Source organism: Saimiri boliviensis, chromosome 19 (genome assembly GCF_048565385.1).
Source record: "Saimiri boliviensis isolate mSaiBol1 chromosome 19, mSaiBol1.pri, whole genome shotgun sequence".
Lineage (NCBI taxonomy): Eukaryota > Metazoa > Chordata > Mammalia > Primates > Cebidae > Saimiri > Saimiri boliviensis.
Window position 1 is genome coordinate 33,208,952 of NC_133467.1, and position 16,823 is coordinate 33,225,774.

The following is a 16,823-nucleotide window of genomic DNA, read 5'->3' on the forward strand; positions in this document are numbered from 1 at the left end:
CTGGATCATCTTGGACCATCTGCTTAACTTCTTTGGATCCCTGTTTGCCCATCTGTAAAATGGGGATAACACCTAACTTCGACAATTACTGTCAGTATTACATTAGTTACTAATATATGCAAAATACAAAATAGCCCATCACAGAAGTGAATGGCTTTCTCCCTCGCACTGAGAGAGCCCATTATTCTTCCTGATTTCTGAAACTGCCTCTTCCTGCTCCCTGGTTTCACATTTGAGGATCAAGGACATGACAGCCTCTTTCTCCTCTACCGCTGACTAGCCACCCCTACACCCCATCCTTTTCCAGGTCAAAGCACCCTCCAGGAGACTGCCAAGTACACCGGCCCAGAGGCCCTGGGAAGGAACCAGACAGGAACTGGTAGGTCGGGAAGGGGCACAGCTTTCTCACCTCTGGACGAATGAAGAGATAATTCTCTAGCCTCAGATGGAAACATCTCCCAGAAATTGTGGAGATTAAGGAATTTGTCCCCATCCCCTCCCTCCAGAACAACTGCCACCCCTTTGCAATTTATTTAATTTCTTTAGGTCTCTGTTTTCTCATCTATTAAACAGAGAAATAACTATCCTGCCTACATGGTAAGATGATTGTATCTCTCTATCAAATGTTGTAAAAAGTTGCTAAAATTGCCAAGCCCCATACAGATACAAAGATAAAAGACTCTAATGGTGGGAGGAAAAGGATTGAGGCTTTTTTCTCTCTCTCTCTTTTTTTTTTTTTTTTTTTGAGATGGTGTCTGTCTCCCAGGCTGGAGTGCAATGGCGTGATCTCAGGTTGCTGCAACCTCCGCCTCTCAGGCTCAAGCCATTCTCCTGCTTCAGCCTCCGAGAAGCTGGGATTACAGGCATGCGCCACCACATCCAGCTATTTCTTTGTATTACTAGTACGGTCAGGGTTTCACCATGTTGGCCAGGCTGGTCTCGAACTGTGGACCTCAGGTGATCCGCCTGCTTCAGCCTCCCAAAGTACTGGGATTACAGGTAAGAGCCACTGCGGCCAGTGGGATTGAGGCTTTCCATACCTCCTTCTGACAAGAGGCAGTATTTACTGCTCCCAGCCCAACTGATTAAAACATGCATCCTGACATCTAATTTGTGCTTCACAAATGATCATCAAAGCAAGGCAGGGAGATAGATATGGCCTTGGCATTTCTGGGCTGAGAACTGGGGGAGAGGGCTGAGCTGAGTGAGGCACCAGGAAAGGAAAAAAGGCCCAGCCTCTCCTCCTGTCCTTCCACAGCTGCCTTAACTCTAAGAGAGAGAGGGTGTGGCTCTTCTGGGCAGGTTGAAGGACACTCAAGGGGCTTTGTAGTGAGACAAAAGAGAGTTTGAATCTGGAATCTAACGCCCCAGGTGTGCCCTAAAGCAAATTACTTAAAACTCCCAACTGTGGTTTCTTTATCTATAAAATGGGAGTAACATTAGCCTGAAAAGCACACAGTAGGAATTCAATAAAAGGTTATTTTGATGCTTTGGTATGGAGTTGACCTCCTACAATCACTTTCACCACCCTAGGTCAGGCAGTTCCCCAGAGCACAGGCTGAGAAGGAGGGTTAAAAACTTCCCCAGGCAAGTTGGAAGGAGCCAGCAAAGGCCCTAGGCTCCAATTCTATCAGCCTACCTAGGGACCAGACAAATTTGGAAGCTGACACTTGGGGAAACCCTGGCCCCAGGATTCTTCCCCCAGACCCCCTCTCAGTGCTTCTCTTGCCTCTGTATGGCTCTGGGCCTCTTCAGGAGTCAGTCTTGCATGGAAAAAGAGTAATTCCCCAATTTCTTAGTTTAATATTAGATTAAATTTGTGTTTAATATTAGAAATAAAACTTTTTGGCCGGGCGCGGTGGCTCACACCTATAATCCTAGCACTTTGGGAGGCCGAGGTGGGTGGATCACCTCAGTGCAGGAGTTCAAGACCAGCCTGGCCATCATGGTGAAACCCCATCTTTAAAAAATAAAAATAAAAAGAAATAAACCTTTTTATTTGCCAAGTCCTTGAAAAAAGTCATTTGCTAGATTTATCATATCAAAGAAAAACAATTCAACACCAACAGATGTAGGACAGAATCTCAGAATAAAAGATTGCTTTTAAAATGTGAGCGAGTAGCCAGGCGCAGTGGCTCAAGCCTGTAATCCCAGCACTTTGGGAGGCTGAGGCGGGTGGATCACAAGGTCAAGAGATCGAGACCATCTTGGTCAACAAGGTGAAACCCCGTCTCTACTAAAAATACAAAAAATTAGCTGGGCATGGTGGTGCGTGCTTGTAATCCCAGCTACTCAGGAGGCTGAGACAGGAGAATCGCCTGAACCTAGAAGGTGGAGGTTGCGGTGAGCCGAGATCATGCCATTGCACTCCAGCCTGGGTAACAAGAGCGAAACTCCGTCTCAAAAAAAAAAAAAAAAAAAAAGTGAGCGAGTTTACCTTTATTTAATACTCCCTTTTCTTCCTAGTTCTCATTCTGCTATGGACCAGGGAAATTCCGGTCCCAGCCCAGCATCAGTCTCTGCTAGCGTGTAGGATCTGGCAAAGGAGAAGGGTACAGGCTTTGGGATCAGCTGGGTATCCTAAAGAGATACTTAATGTATCTACAGCTCAGTTTCTTGGCGAGCTACAGTAGCTCACACCTTTAATCCCAGCACTTTGGGAGGCCGAGGTGGAAGGAGCACTTGAGTCCTGGAGTTTGAGACTAGCCTGTGCAACATACCAAGACCCATCTCTCCAAAAGAAAAAAAAAAAAATCAGCTAGGTGTGTGTGGTCCCAGCTATTTAGGAGGCTGAGGTAGGAGGATGGCTTGCGCCAAGAAGGAGGTTGCAGTGAGCCACAATCACACCAGTGCACTCTAGCCTGGGCGGCAGAGCAAGACCCTATCCAAAAATAAATAAATAAATAAATAAATCTCAGTTTCTCATCCATGAAATGGGGTTAATTACAGAGCCAATCTCAGGGGGTTGTAGCACGGATTAAATTAAATAATGCATATGAAGTAATTAACACAGGGCTCAATAAATGATCCATATTATTTTCAGACTCCGAAATGCTGCTACCTCGGGGCTAGGGTCCCTCCGTGTTTCACACAAGAGCTCTGGTTGCTTCTCATTCGAATGCCAACCTCCTCCACTGTTGTTCTCTCTCCTCAGATCCCTTCCCCAGATCTTTTCTGAGATCTTCAAGGAGGGGATCAGTTTCTCCTTCAGGGTCGGCTACAACCCAGTTCTTTCCAGGAGAGATACAAAGAAGAGGGTTATTGAAGCCCAGGACCAAGCGCGCGCGCATACACACATACACACACACACACACACACACACACACACACACACACACACACACAGCCGAATCATAAAGAGAAGAAAAAACACAGACAACTCGAATGCCTGTCTGTCTCACCTCAAAGTCAAGATTGCAACTGAGCACTTCTCGCTGTGCCTGATGCTGTTCCATGCACCTTACGTGGATTAACATATTCAAGTGCCACCACAACCTGAGGAGGTATGACTTCTATTCTCACTTCTGGAAGAGCATGCCAAGGCACAGAGAAGACACATGACTTGCTCAAGCTTATGACTACCAAGTGCTGGAGGTGAGGGCTGGATGCGAGTCTGTGATTTAATCGCCACTGAATGCTGCCTCTTTCCAGCACCGCAGCACAATCAATTGATAAGGTTTTTAAGGGGCACTTACCACATGCTTAGCACTGTGCCAGACCAGAAATTAAGACTTAGTCCCTGCAAGGACGTAAAGAGGTCCTAGAGGAGTAGGGCTGGGGAAGAGGTGGGGCTTACTCTCATCTCCCTGGGGCACCCAAGGCAGAGCCAGAACAACCAACCACTCAGCTGTGGGAAGGCGCAGGGGCCAGAAGGCCTGGACGCCTCCTCCGGGTGCTCTGGGGCCCAGGGCTGAGGCTCCGGGTCCTAGGTTCACACCCTCCCGTTGGGTCTAAGTGAGTACAAGTCAGAAAGCGGAGTCCAGTCAAGGTCAAGGAGAGGAACCCAGTGTCCTGGTTTCTGCCGTGTCTCCCCTGCTTCTTCCCCCATCTCAGTGCCCTGCTCTGGGCAGAAGTGGGACATCTGAAGCGTACGTATGTGTCTGTGTGTTGCCCCCGGAGGGGGGTGCCCAGCCACTCTCCAGACCCACTGTTCCGCTGTTCTCTGCCGGGATTCAGCTGCACTCCGGGAGTTGAATCCTGGGAATTTAGGAGGCCCTTGGGCCTCTTCCCTTTACCCTTTACCCCCCTCAAAAGCTATGACAGGAAAGTGGGGGCGGGGGGGGTCGGCGGGGGTAGCTTTGGGGACTGGCTGGGCTTATTTTTCTCCTGCCCCCACATCCATCCCCCCTCTGGAGGCAGCTCCCGCCCCGAGCCGGCCTGTCATCCCACATTGCTCTGATTAGCTATAATCTTTCTTTTTCAATTTCTCCTCCCCGAGACTAGGGAGCGAGAAAATCTCCCAGAAAATGAATAAATATTTCAATTTTCGGCGCAATCAGTCTGTGGAGCCGGCACATGATGGAAACGGGGGGAAGGATAATGGTTTTCATTTAGATAAGATACAGAAAATTATTTAGTGAAAAATGAAGATTGATGAAGCCCATTGAAATTCTTTAAAATGCAATTTTTATTTCTCAGCCTAGGCTGAGTCTCCCCTTCCCCTCGCCTCTCTGCTCGCCCCCCCCCAATTCTATGGCCTCTTCCTGACACCTACTTCCCCCATCCCCACTTCCCAGCCCCCATCCCTCCTCCCTGATGTAGCGCCCCTCTCCGTTCCCTCTCCCACTGCCCCAGTCCCTGACCTGGAACTCCTTTCTGAGGATGGAGGCTGAGGAAAGGGGGCCTGCCAAGCCCTCCACCCCCGTGTGTGTCCCAGTCTCCCCAGACCCCCACTCCTTCCCTCCTGGCCTCCTCCCCAGTCCCTTGCCAAGCTTCCCCCGAACACTCACGAGTGCTTTCTCTCCCCTCCTGTCTAGTCTAACCCTTTTCTTTGGTATCCTCTCCCCCCACCCTAGATACTTTCGCCAGGTCCTGCTTTCATCCCTGTTGGAGCAGGGAGGTGGGAGCTCAGCATTCCCTAGCCTCTCACTCCTCTCCAGAGGGAAAGGCACACAGCACACACTTCTTTCTATCCCCGATTCAATCCACATGTCTCTCCTGTTTGCTAACTGCTGCTTTGTATCCATGCTGCTGACCTGCAAGGACTGCAAGAAAGGGGCAGATACAAGCTTGCCCCCAACATAAACCAATACCGACCCCGGGGCCCCCTCTACCACCGCCACCACGGCCCGCCCCCCTTCCTCCCCGTCACCAGCAGCTTGGCTGAACAAAGTCAGAACTTCAGTCATCTTCCCAACTTTCTGCCAAGTGGCTGGCCTGGCCTGCCAACCCCAGGGCCAGGCCTCCTCCTTTCCTCCAGCACCACCTCCCACTCTTGGCTCACACCACAGATGTGTGCCCTTCCCATATGTGTGTTGGGGGGGCTGGCATGGGTGCCCTATGGGGAGAGACGAATCAAGACCTGCCCCCACCAACTCAGCCAAGCTTTGCCTTTGGAGCTCCTTTGGCAAGGAGAGGAAAGGTCCAGCATAACACCGCACCTACAAACGCAGGAAGGGACTGAAAGCAGGGCAATAATGCCTGAGGCTGCTCTACCCAGATCCATTCCCAGACACCCCCTAAAAGAGACCACCTCCACCATCTGCAGTCTGCACATCTCCATAGGTGTCTGCCCTTATGAATGTCTGTTCAAGTTTCTTTGTTTGCTGGAGGGTTGGTTTCTGAGCGAGCGTGTGGCCTGTCCTTGTAAACGCCTGCATACATGTACTGTGTGTAGTTGTAACGTTTGGGTGGATGAATGTGTGCACGGATCTGGGGGAGGAATCTGTCTTCCTCAGATGTCTCAGTGTCTTTGTGTATATGTGTCTGTCTCAGTGTGGGGGATGTTTGCGGGAATGTCTCTGTCTCAGTAGGTGAGTAGTCTGTCTCAGTGTCTGCGAATGTTTTACGGTGTTTGTGTGTCAATTTCTGTGTGTCAGCTCCATTTTTGGGGAGGGAAGGAGTTCAGCAGGATTCAGTCTGCCTTAGAACCAGACCTGGGAGGCAAGAACCAACTCCCACAGACCCCAGTCCCTGCTGCATTCTGGACCCTTGGTTCCCTCAGCCCTCTTCCCTCCCCCAACCCCAGCCCTGCCCAGGATACACTGACATCCTCACCTCTCTCAACCACCTCCCTCACCTCCCAGCCTCTCCCCTGCCAGTTCCAAATAACCCCAGACATCAACACTTTTCCTGAGCCCAAGTAGAGTGTCAGCCCCCTCCCTCCGCCGCCCCCGCCCCCGCCCCGGTGAGTTCCCCCCTCCGTATCAAGCGGGCCTGAAGCTGTATTTGGAACTCCACTCTCCACTCAAAGCCTCCGCGGGCAGGGGTTCCAAATCCCTTCCTCTAGAAGGAGGGGCCCGAGACACCCCTCCCATCCTCTAGAGGGGGCAGCCCCAGGCAGCCTGGAGCCGCGGTTCAGACTCAGTCCCCCGAGGGGGTGGGCTGGAGTAGAGGGATCCCCTCAGCAACATCTTCGAGAGGTGGGACCCAGCTTTCCGCTCACCCCCGCGCCCGAAATCCGAAATCCCACCCTCTTCCCAGCCTTCCCCTTAGCCTGGACTCGGGCGTCCGGAACCCCGGCCTCAGAGGACGAGGGTCGGCAGGGCTGCCAGAAGCTCGGGAGAAAGCGTTCGGTTCCCCGCTTCACTCGGACCTCCAGCCCAGGCGGCCCCAAGGCTCGGTTCTCCCGCGCAGCCAGAGGAAACAACTTGGGCAAATCAACGGAAAACTCATTCTCCCCAGGCCCCCGTTACTCCGCGCCCCCGCCCCCGGGGCTCTGCGCCCAGACCGAGCCCCCGCCTCGTGGCGTCCGGACCCGGAGGCTGGCCGCGGGCCGCCGGGCACCCCCGCACTCCCCCAGCGGGGGCGCAGTGCCCGGGCCCCGGCGGGGAGCCAAGCGTCCGCGGGCGGGCTGGGGGCCCTTACCTTGGGAGAAAGTATCGGAGAGAGTGAGGATCCAGACGAGGAGGCTCAGCATGCTGTCCGCCCGCCGTGCGCCCGCCCGCGGCTGGGGCCCGGAGTTGGCGAGCGAGCGAGAGGAGCGGGCTGGGGAGGAGGGGAGCCCGGGAGCCCGCCCCCCGCCCGCCCGCGCCCGCCCCTGCACACACACGCGCGCGCGCGCACACTCACGCGCACAAACTCACTTCCCTGCCCTCCGATTCTCTTTATCTCTCTTTCCTCCCAGTCCTTTTTCTCGTCCCGGTCGCCCTCCCCCTTTAATTATTTCTCCTTTCAAGCTTTAACTCTCTGGGTCTCTTTCGGTTTTTGCAACCCCCTTCTCTCCCCTTCTCTTCCTTCCCTCTCTCCCCCTGCCTCCCTGCCTGCCTGCCTCCCTGCCTCCCTCCCTCCGCCTGACGTCTACTCTCCCTCCGACGGCGCCTCCCTTCACGGGCCCTCCCCCTGCCCTCCCCCCCAAAGCGCGCGCACACACGCACACCCCTCGCTGGAACTGAGATGGAAGGAGAGCAAAGACAGAAAGGAATTGAGGGCAAAGGCAAAGCGGGTGAACAACGTGACCGTCGTGGGCTCTGGAGCAGGCACAACGGGACCCCTGTCCACCCCACCCCCTCCCATTTATAGACGCAGTCTTGGTCGCGGGCGATGGAACTAAGCAGTGGAGGAGGAACACGGCTGAGGGACATCAGCCTCTAGCTCAGAGGATGGGGAGTGTGTGTGTGTGTGTGTGTGTGTGTTTCCGTGTGTGTGTCTAGAAGCGGTGGGGTGGGGGGGCAGGGAGTTAAATAAACATAAAGACCTTTCTTTTTAAATCCCACACGCAAAGTCTAATCCCTAAATTCCCCAAATTAAGATTTCTCAGTTGACTAATGAAACCTTGGAGAGGGGAGGGGCATACCTGCCTCTCTCCCTACCCACAAAACCCAGAGCTGGAGAATCGGAGCTGCCCCTTGGAGCTACCTTGAGACCCTGCCCTGGCTTCACCCAGACAAGGTGGAGCACAGCTAGGCGTTGGAGGACTCAGCAGCCTGGAAGAGACACACTTGACTCCGTCCTTTGTTCATCTTAGCCTTCCACCCATCCCGATGGAGAAGCAGCTAGCCAACTGGATGGCTTTGAAGGGCCAAGGCCTGGCCTCACTTCCCTGAATGCAAGCCAGAGGAGAGGACAGCCACCAGAGGGTCTCTAAGCACGCTGGAGTTTGAGATCTTTTGGGGTAGGGACGGAGGAACTAGGAAGGAAGAGCATTCAGGAAGGATCTCCACTTTCTTAAGGGCCCAGTTTGGCAACCAGTTCCTCTTCTCACCCCTAACCAGATGCTTCTGTTCACAGGGCGCTGGGAATACCGGAGGGTCTGGACCTTAGGGAATGAACAGAGGAGTTGCAGGAATTGCACAAGTTGACAGTAATGTGCTGGTCTAAAGAGGTCTCCACCTCCCTCCTCCCAGATACCAGAATTCCTGGGTCTCTAACACTCCCCGCGAAGATTTCTTAATTTCTGCCCCCCTGAAAGTAGGTGCATAGCTCTCTGGTGCCCTCTGCTGATGTGTAGCGGCCACAGCTCCTTTTTCCTCCACAGATCCTAACACCAGCCTGCGGTCCACACGCAACTAGAGGACAGAGAAAGGCAGGAAAACATCCAAGCTCACATGCAGAAGCCCCAGATGCACAGACCCAGAGAATTCCTCACATGTTCCAAAGCACAGGCAAACACATGGTTTAAGAATAGAGCCATACCTCGCCCAGAGAAACAGGACTGCAATCTCACACATACACAGGCAGACACCAACTCACAGACAAACAGGGCTTTTCAGTTGTTCATTCATTAATCATACATGCCACAGATAGTTCTTCAGCTCCAGGCTGCTATTTTCCAGCCACCATTCTAGGCTTTGGGGAGACAATAATGAAAAAAAAAATGGACAAAGTCCTTCCCTTTAATGTTCTGGAAGAAAGTGAGAGGCGGCAGAAAAAAGATAAAATACACTAGGTCATGGTAAATGCTATGGGAGACAAATAAAGCAGGATATGGATTAGGGAGAGGGAGAAGGAATTACTGTTCTTACAGGTAGTCAGAGAAAGCTGTTTTGCTAAAGCCACATTTGGGCACAGACCCGAAGGAATTGAGGGTTCAGCTACTCCGGCATCTGAGGGAAGAATGCAGCAGGCAGATGGTAACAGCAAATGCAAAGGCCCTGAGGCCGGTGCTCTGGACACGTCAGCAAGACAGGCTTTTCTCCTTTCCACTCCACGGGATGGGACATGGAGAAGAGGTCCAGGCTGACCCTGACTTAGGAAAGTAGTGTGTGTGTGTGTGTGTGTGTGTGTGTCTGTGTGTGTGTGGGGGGGGGGTTCGTTCGTTTTTGAGATGGAGTCTCATTCTGTCACCCAGACTGGAGTGCAGTGGCACAATCTTGGCTCACTGCAACCTCCATCTCCTGGGTTCAAGTGATTCTCGTGACTCAGCCTCCCCAGTAGCTGGCATTACAGGCATGCGCCACCACATCCAGCTAATATTTGTATTATCAGTAGAGACGGGTTTTTGCCGTGTTGGCCAGGCTGGTCTTCAACTCCTAACCTCAAGTGGTGTGCCTTCGTGGCCTCCCAGAGTTCTGGGATTACAGGCATAAGCCACCACACTTGGCCTAGGAAAGTATCAATTTTTAAAAAGTCTTTAATCAAAGGAAGGGAATATTCTCAGCTCAGTGCTTCCTGCCTAATCTCCACGTCTGGTATCAGGCTTGATAGCTATATATATATATTTTTTTTTATGAGAAAAGACTGGGTTATTAAAGCTTTTGGAGTTTTGTGGGCCTTCCATTTTACCTGGAAACCCTAGAAACAGAGGAGCCAAGTCTCTCTAGTTCAACTAGTGGCCAAAGCAACAATCTGGCCTGTCTCCTCTGGTCCTTTAGCTGTCTTCTTTCTTCCTTTCCTTTAATTTCAAATCCTCACCAGCTCAATCCACTGGAAACTCACATCATTAGAATCTCTTCCATATAAGCCATCCAGCATCCCAGATCCCAGAGCTTAAGACCCCATAGACGTCATCCCCAGCAACTGGTCCTCAGCACCAGCTGTGCGTAGCATCTCCTGAGGGCCTTATTTTATTTTATTTTTGAGATGGAGTTTTGATCTGTTCCCAGGCTAGAGTGCAGTGGCATGATCTCAGCCTACTGTAACCTCTGTCTTCTGGGTTCAAGCCATTCTCCTGCCTCAGCCTCCCAAGTAGGTGGGATTACAGGCGCATGCCACCATACCTGGCTAGTTTTTGTATTTTTAGTACAGACAGTGTTTCACCATGTTGGCCAGGCTGGTCTCGAACTCCTGACCTCAGGCGATCCACCCTCCTCGGCTTTCCAAAGTGCTGGGATTATAGGTGTGAGCCACCGTGCCTGGCCCTGAGGGCTTTAAAAAAAACACCAGTACCATGCCCTCATCCCTAAAGATGAATTGTTCTAGGGTGAAGTCCAAGCATCAGTATTTTCAGACATAGCCCCAGGTGATTCTAGTAGACAGCCAGGCTGGAGAACTACTCAGCTAAGCAAATCCCTGCTTTCCAGATACTGTCTTTGGCAAGCCTGCACACCACCAAGAGTCCTGCCCGCTTCTCTCTTCTAGCATTTCTTCTGCTTATTGCCAAGCTTATATCACCCTCCCCTCCTGGGGGCAACCCCAATTAAGCTGCCCCAACTTTGCTCCATCCTCATCTCTCTAGCACTAACGCTGACAATTTGGTCTAGTCAAATTAACTGAGTCTCCTGGAATCTAATAACATAACTCATCAAACTGCAGACATCCTGGGGCTGAGTCCTTAGTATCGGTCAGATGATCCAAAGATAAAGCTTCTGTCTTTTCTATCAGACTGGACATACCTTCCTAGGACAGGATACCTGCCTCCCCTGTCAAACTTGGGGATTCTTGAGGGGCAAGGAATATGCATGTCTCCCCAGTCTGGAGCTCCCTGAGGGCAGAGCAAAAGCTGGGTAAGCCCCTCCCTGTCAGAGAGGTACCTGACAGAGTAGTTGATAGCAAAGCACATGGGCCCTGAAACTAGACAGGGATCTAAATCTACGTTCTGCCCCTTCCTTTCTGTGTGACCTTAGACATTTTATGTAGTTAACATCTGTAGTTCCTGTTTTTTTCCTATGAAAACTGGGATAATAGCAGTACTTACATTATGGGTAGTTGTGAGGATTGAGTTCATATCCACACAGCTCTTAGAATAATACTAGGCATACAGTGTATGCTCAGTAAATGCTAGCTGTGATTATTTTTCAGTTTTGGAGCTTCCCCAAACAGAGATCTTTTGAATCCTCCTCCTGTGGATTTGTCTTCATCCTCATGCACACAGCCTGCCCCGACAGAAGCAGGCAGGCGCAGAGGCGGAGGAAGTAATCCCTGAGGATGCTACTTCACCTAGAAAAAAGGAGAGAAACAGCCAAAGGTTATATATGGAGTTAAGAGAAATATTAATAATTTTTTGAGCACAAAAGCAAAAAGATCAAGAGGTCAGGGAGTGAGCAGGAAGGCAATTTATGACCATCAGCAGGAGAAGCCACCTTGAGAGACAGAAGTGAATTCTTTGTCTCAATGAGGGCTAAGAACGGCAGAACAATTCTATAAATTGTCCTTTTTCCCCCTAGAGAGGTGGAGGATTGTGTCCCTGCTGCTTACCAGAGACAGAGGAGAGAAAGGCCAAGATCCTTATTCTCAGCCTGGAAAATAATCCTGATCCTGAAAGGACCCTTGAGTCCCCAAGGGTAAGGGTTCACCAGAGGTCACCTTGTCTCTTCTTCTGCTGCAGACTATAGCCCAGAGCAGTGAGTGAGAGATGTACCCCTTCTTCAGAACTCCTCCCAGCAAAGGGGGCTCTTCACCCCTTTTCCACTCTTGTATCTCATAGCCCAGGTAACTGCATGAGTCCTTCCAGATAGTCAGCCTTGAGGTTTCCTGCTGTTATACCAGTTTATTACTCTTGTGCTCTTTTTTCTTAAGATGCCCAGCTTTTGGGTCCGGGCGCGGTGGCTCAAGCCTGTAATCCCAGCACTTTGGGAGGCCGAGGTGGGTGGATCACGAGGTCGAGAGATCGAGACCATCCTGGTCAACATGGTGAAACCCCGTCTCTACTAAAAATACAAAAAACTAGCTGGGCATGGTGGCACGTGCCTGTAATCCCCGCTACTCAGGAGGCTGAGGCAGGAGAATTGCCTGAACCCAGGAGGCGGAGGTTGCGGTGAGCCGAGATCGCGCCATTGCACTCCAACCTGGGTAACAAGAGCGAAACTCCATCTCAAAAAAAAAAAAAAAAAAAAAAAGAGATCGAGACCATCCTGGTCAACATGGTGAAACCCTGTCTCTACTAAAAATACAAAAATTAGCTGGGCATGGTGGCGCGTGCCTGTAATCCCAGCTACTCAGGAGGCTGAGGCAGGAGAATTGCCTGAACCCAGGAGGCAGAGGTTGCGGTGAGCCGAGATCGCGCCATTGCCCTCCAGCCTGGGTAACAAGAGCGAAACTCCGTCTCAAAAAAAAAAAGAAGCGCAACCGAAATGAGGCACCCTGGGCAGCAGTGGGTTAAGTGGTCATTGTAGGCCTCCTACGGAAGGGAAACCGGGAGACCAAGGAGGTCAAGCTCCATGGATGGGGCGTGGGTGTCAGAGGACACTTAAGGTAGCAGTGCTGCTGTTGAAGGAGAAAGACTAGGGGCTAGCCACCATAAAGGACTGTCTACTGAGAAGTATCCAAAATATTTAGGGAGAAATGCTTTGGATGGGTTGAAGCTGCTTGGAGGCAGGGGCTTAGAAAGAATGACCTTGGCAAAGACAGGCTGGCAGTGTGTGTATCTACCATGTGTCAGCATTGCCTGCGAGTGCCTGGGCTCCATTCCACGCCACCATTTGCAGCCCTTTCCTTTCCATTACTTCATATTCCAGCTCCAGTGTGGCAAGGGAAGTGTGTGCGTAGGGGAGGGCAATTTATGCTAAATGAACCAGTTATCTCTCTTTTTTTTTTTTTTGAGACAGAGTTTCGCTCTTGTTACCCAGGCTGGAGTGCAATGGCGCGATCTCGGCTCACCGCAACCTCCGCTTCCTGGGTTCAGGCAATTCTCCTGCCTCAGCTTCCTGAGTAGCTCGGATTACAGGCATGCACCACCATGCCTGGCTACTTTTTTTTTTTTTTTTTAATTTTTAGTAGAGACGGGGTTTCACCATGTTAACCAGGATGGTCTCGATCTCCTGACCTCGTGATCCACCCGCCTCAGCCTCCCAAAGTGCTGGGATTACAGGTGTGAGCCACTGCGCCCGGCCACCAGTTATCTCTTAGTAGGTTTCATGAATCTCTCATTGCCTGAGTCACGGGAATTGGAAGATCCCTGCTTCCAGTGAGTAGCCTGGTTGAGACCTGCTTAGAAAAACGGAGAACAGCGTTAGCGTTCAGCGACTCTGGGCAGAGGCCTTAAGATGGGGAGTGGGTTTGCGTGTCGGGGGTAGGGCAGTGGGAAATGGACGTTTTGGAAAAAATGGAGAAAGTAATAATGAATTAATAACTCAAACAGGGAGCTGCAGAGCTGGAGACAGCATGAAGTTCATTCTCCTTAGAGGTGGTAAAATGGTCTGTCAGAGGGACTAGAACTCAGGCCTCTCAGGCCAAGATTCACCTACGTGTCTTACTAACTCTATCTTCCCCACCCCTGCACCCCAGTCTTATTCCAAAGGCTTTTATTGGCAAAGACACTCCTGATGCTTAAACGGCTCTGACCGCGATGTGACTCTAGACTTCTGTAGGGGTCTGGAAATCAGAGAATCAAGTGAACAGGAAGCAAGGGATACCGAGGAGAAGGGAGAAGTCTCTCATCTTCTTTTGACCCTTGATTTTAGTTTTCTAGGACTCTACCCCCAAGCCCAGAGTCTCTTGATCTTTAACCTCCGCCAGTGTTTCCTTGAAGACCTATAACCACCCAATCATTAGATCCATTTCGTATCAGAACTGGTTTATAGGGTTATGGTTTATGTTTTCATCCAAGCTAGGGATAAGACTGAATTTGCAGCTAGGATTATGGCCTGAAGTTGTATTAAGGCCACTGAACATCATAGCAGTTGAAGAGTGACGTTAAATAAGGTTCATAGCAGTGGAAATATAAGGGCTAAGCTTACTTAACCCTGACTCTAAGAGAGGCCATTAACTTAAAGCACAACTCTTAACAATGTCACTCCAACTCTTGTAACTCCCGAACAGAGGCTTGTGAAGGGTTTTGGTTGAGATTAATTAATTAGTCCGTTCACCCATTCATTCATCTATTCATCCCACAAACATGTATTAAAAGCTCACTGTAGGCCAGGCACTGGGCAAAGCACTTGGGATATAAAGAAGAATAAAGCACACCCCCTTGTCCAAGAGCTCATCGTCCAGTGGGAAAGACAGGCAGATAATGACAGCAGAGTTGGGAAGACAGAAAAATGCCTATGTTTTGAGTGCCAAACAGGAGTCACTCAGCTTGCAGGCATCAAGAAAAGTGTCCTGGAAATGGAGACTCAGGATCTTCGGTCAGAGTCTGAGTGTGGCGTTAGATAGCTTCCCTCTCTGGGCTCAGTTTCCTGCTGACTCTGATGCCCCCATGATACTGTCATACTCTTTGTCTGTAATACTGAAGTACGATATTTTCAGGGGATGCCTTTTAAGGGGTTCCATCAGGGCCCATAGGGTATTCTGTAAATTCTCTGTGTCTGAGAACTGCTTCTGGAAACTCTTGGCCCATTTCCCCTCAACAAACCAGAGCTAAGATCCTTCCCCAGGCCCAGGGATGTGGACTAATGTTTGTTTTTTGTTTTTTTAAAGACGGGGTTTCACCATGTTGGTCAGGCTGGTCTTGAACTCCCAACCTCAGGTGATCCGCCCACCTTGGCCTCCAAAGTGCTTGGATTACAGGCGTGAGCCACCATGCCCGGCCTGGGGACCAATGTTCTGACTCCCACTCCTTTCACCTGATTTGGTGCCTTCCTACCTGTGACCACCACGCTCCAGGACAGTGGAAGTCCTGTCTACTTGCACTGGCTTTCCGGCTTCTGTGCCAGGGAACAGGCCTCGTGGTACCTGCCAGGCAGGGTCTGGCTGCTGGCTCAGGTGGCATTTCCTAAATGGACAGATGGAGAATGCTGGTTTACTATCTCCCCAGTGCTTCTTACTCCAGCCTCCAAGACACAGCCAGCAAACAGCTCCTGGTACCAAGTCCTTTCTTCCAGGCACTGGCCGTTCCCCTCTCCTAGCAGCCTTTAACCCTGGGCCTCAATGCGTCCCCATCTGCAGGTCCTACTCATGCAAAGCCCTAGTCTAGGCTTGGCGAACAGATCCAGAGAAAAGCAAGTTCAGAGGAATATGTTGTCCTCCAAGCAGAAAACAGAACAACAGACCCTGGCTACTCCTTCAGCAATCCTCTTTCGAGAATGGCATCAACCTCCATCCTCCTGCTGAGACCAGACATCTGTGAGAACGTACTCTCTCCATCCCCATTCATATTCGGTCAGTGGCCTGTTTCCTTCCATCGCCACTGTCACTACCCTGCTCCATTCTCTCCTGCCTCGACACCAGCAAGGCCTCTGCATAAGCCCAGGCCCAGTAATTTTCCTCAAGCTCAAATCTCACCACATTGTTCCTCTGCTTAAAACTCACTGGGGCCGGGCGTGGTGGCTCAAGCCTGTAATCCCAGCACTTTGGGAGGCTGAGGCGGGTGGATCATGAGGTTGAGAGATCGAGACCATCCTGGTCAACATGGTGAAACCCCGTCTCTACTAAAAATACAAAAAAATTAGCTGGGCATGGTGGCGCATGCCTGTAATCCCAGCTACTCAGGAGGCTGAGGCAGGAGAATCGCCTGAACCCAGGAGGCGGAGGTTGCGGTGAGCCGAGATCGCGCCATTGCACTCCAGCCTGGGTAACAAGAGCGAAACTCCGTCTCAAACAACAACAACAACAACAACAACAACACAACTCACTGGGGCTCCCATTTCCCTTAGGATCTGATATGGCACCTTCCCGTTGGTTCCCAGAGCCTGCCTGGGGAACGTTTGCCTTCCCTCCCAACCCCGCTGCCCTCCACTCCCTTTCTTGTCCTTTATACTCCAACGCCACCAGGCTTCTCTAAGTTCTGGGGACTGGCCATATTTCTCTCATTGTTTAGGGTCTCAGCACATGTGGTCCCTTGCCTGAAGTATTCTTTTCTACCTGGGGCTCTACCCCAACCTCGCCCCCTAAGCTAAGTCCTACTCATCCCTCAGACCTCACACTAAACACCACTTCTCCATAGAAGCCTTTCTAATTTCTCAGACAAGTTAGATCACCTTGTTACTGCCTTCAAGCACCCTCTATTTCCACTGGTAACATTCAACACGCTTCTAATTAAGTAATCAGTTTCTGTTTCCCATGCCAGGTCATAAGCCCTGTGCAGGTAGAGCAGGTACTGGTGGTATTGACTGTTGTTATCAGCGTGCCTGGCAAAAAGGGAGATGTTTCTGATTCTGAGTTCCACAGAGGATTTCCTGGAGTGGAGAGGAGGCTGAGCGCCATTTTACAGAGTACAAAGCCAAGGGGCTAGCAGCTGAACGGCAGGAGGCTATTCCCAGCTAAGCAGGAGTTTGATAAGTCCAGGAAATCATCCTTCCAAGGAGCTGGGAGAAGATGAGCAGAAGTGGCATAAAAGTTTATCTTCTGTTGTTCAAGATGAGTGTGTGGGGGGAGACGCTTATTACCGCAAATGTGCCAAGAAAAAA

At 51.0% G+C, this 16,823-nt stretch overlaps 1 protein-coding gene across 2 annotated transcripts in view; it reads right to left on the bottom strand.

Annotated features, from left to right (window-relative positions):
* The window catches only part of KIRREL1 (kirre like nephrin family adhesion molecule 1), a 106,006-nt gene extending 98,833 nt beyond the window's left edge, over positions 1–7,173 (bottom strand). The window contains exon 1 of one of the 2 annotated variants that reach the window (XM_039460194.2): positions 7,027–7,173. In XM_039460194.2, the coding sequence (XP_039316128.1) occupies positions 7,027–7,078 (52 nt within the window). In that variant the 5' untranslated portion in view covers positions 7,079–7,173. The remainder of the gene's footprint in view (positions 1–7,026) is intronic. The other variant, XM_039460193.2, reaches the window with a different exon arrangement.
* Positions 7,174–16,823: the final 9,650 nt, after the last annotated feature.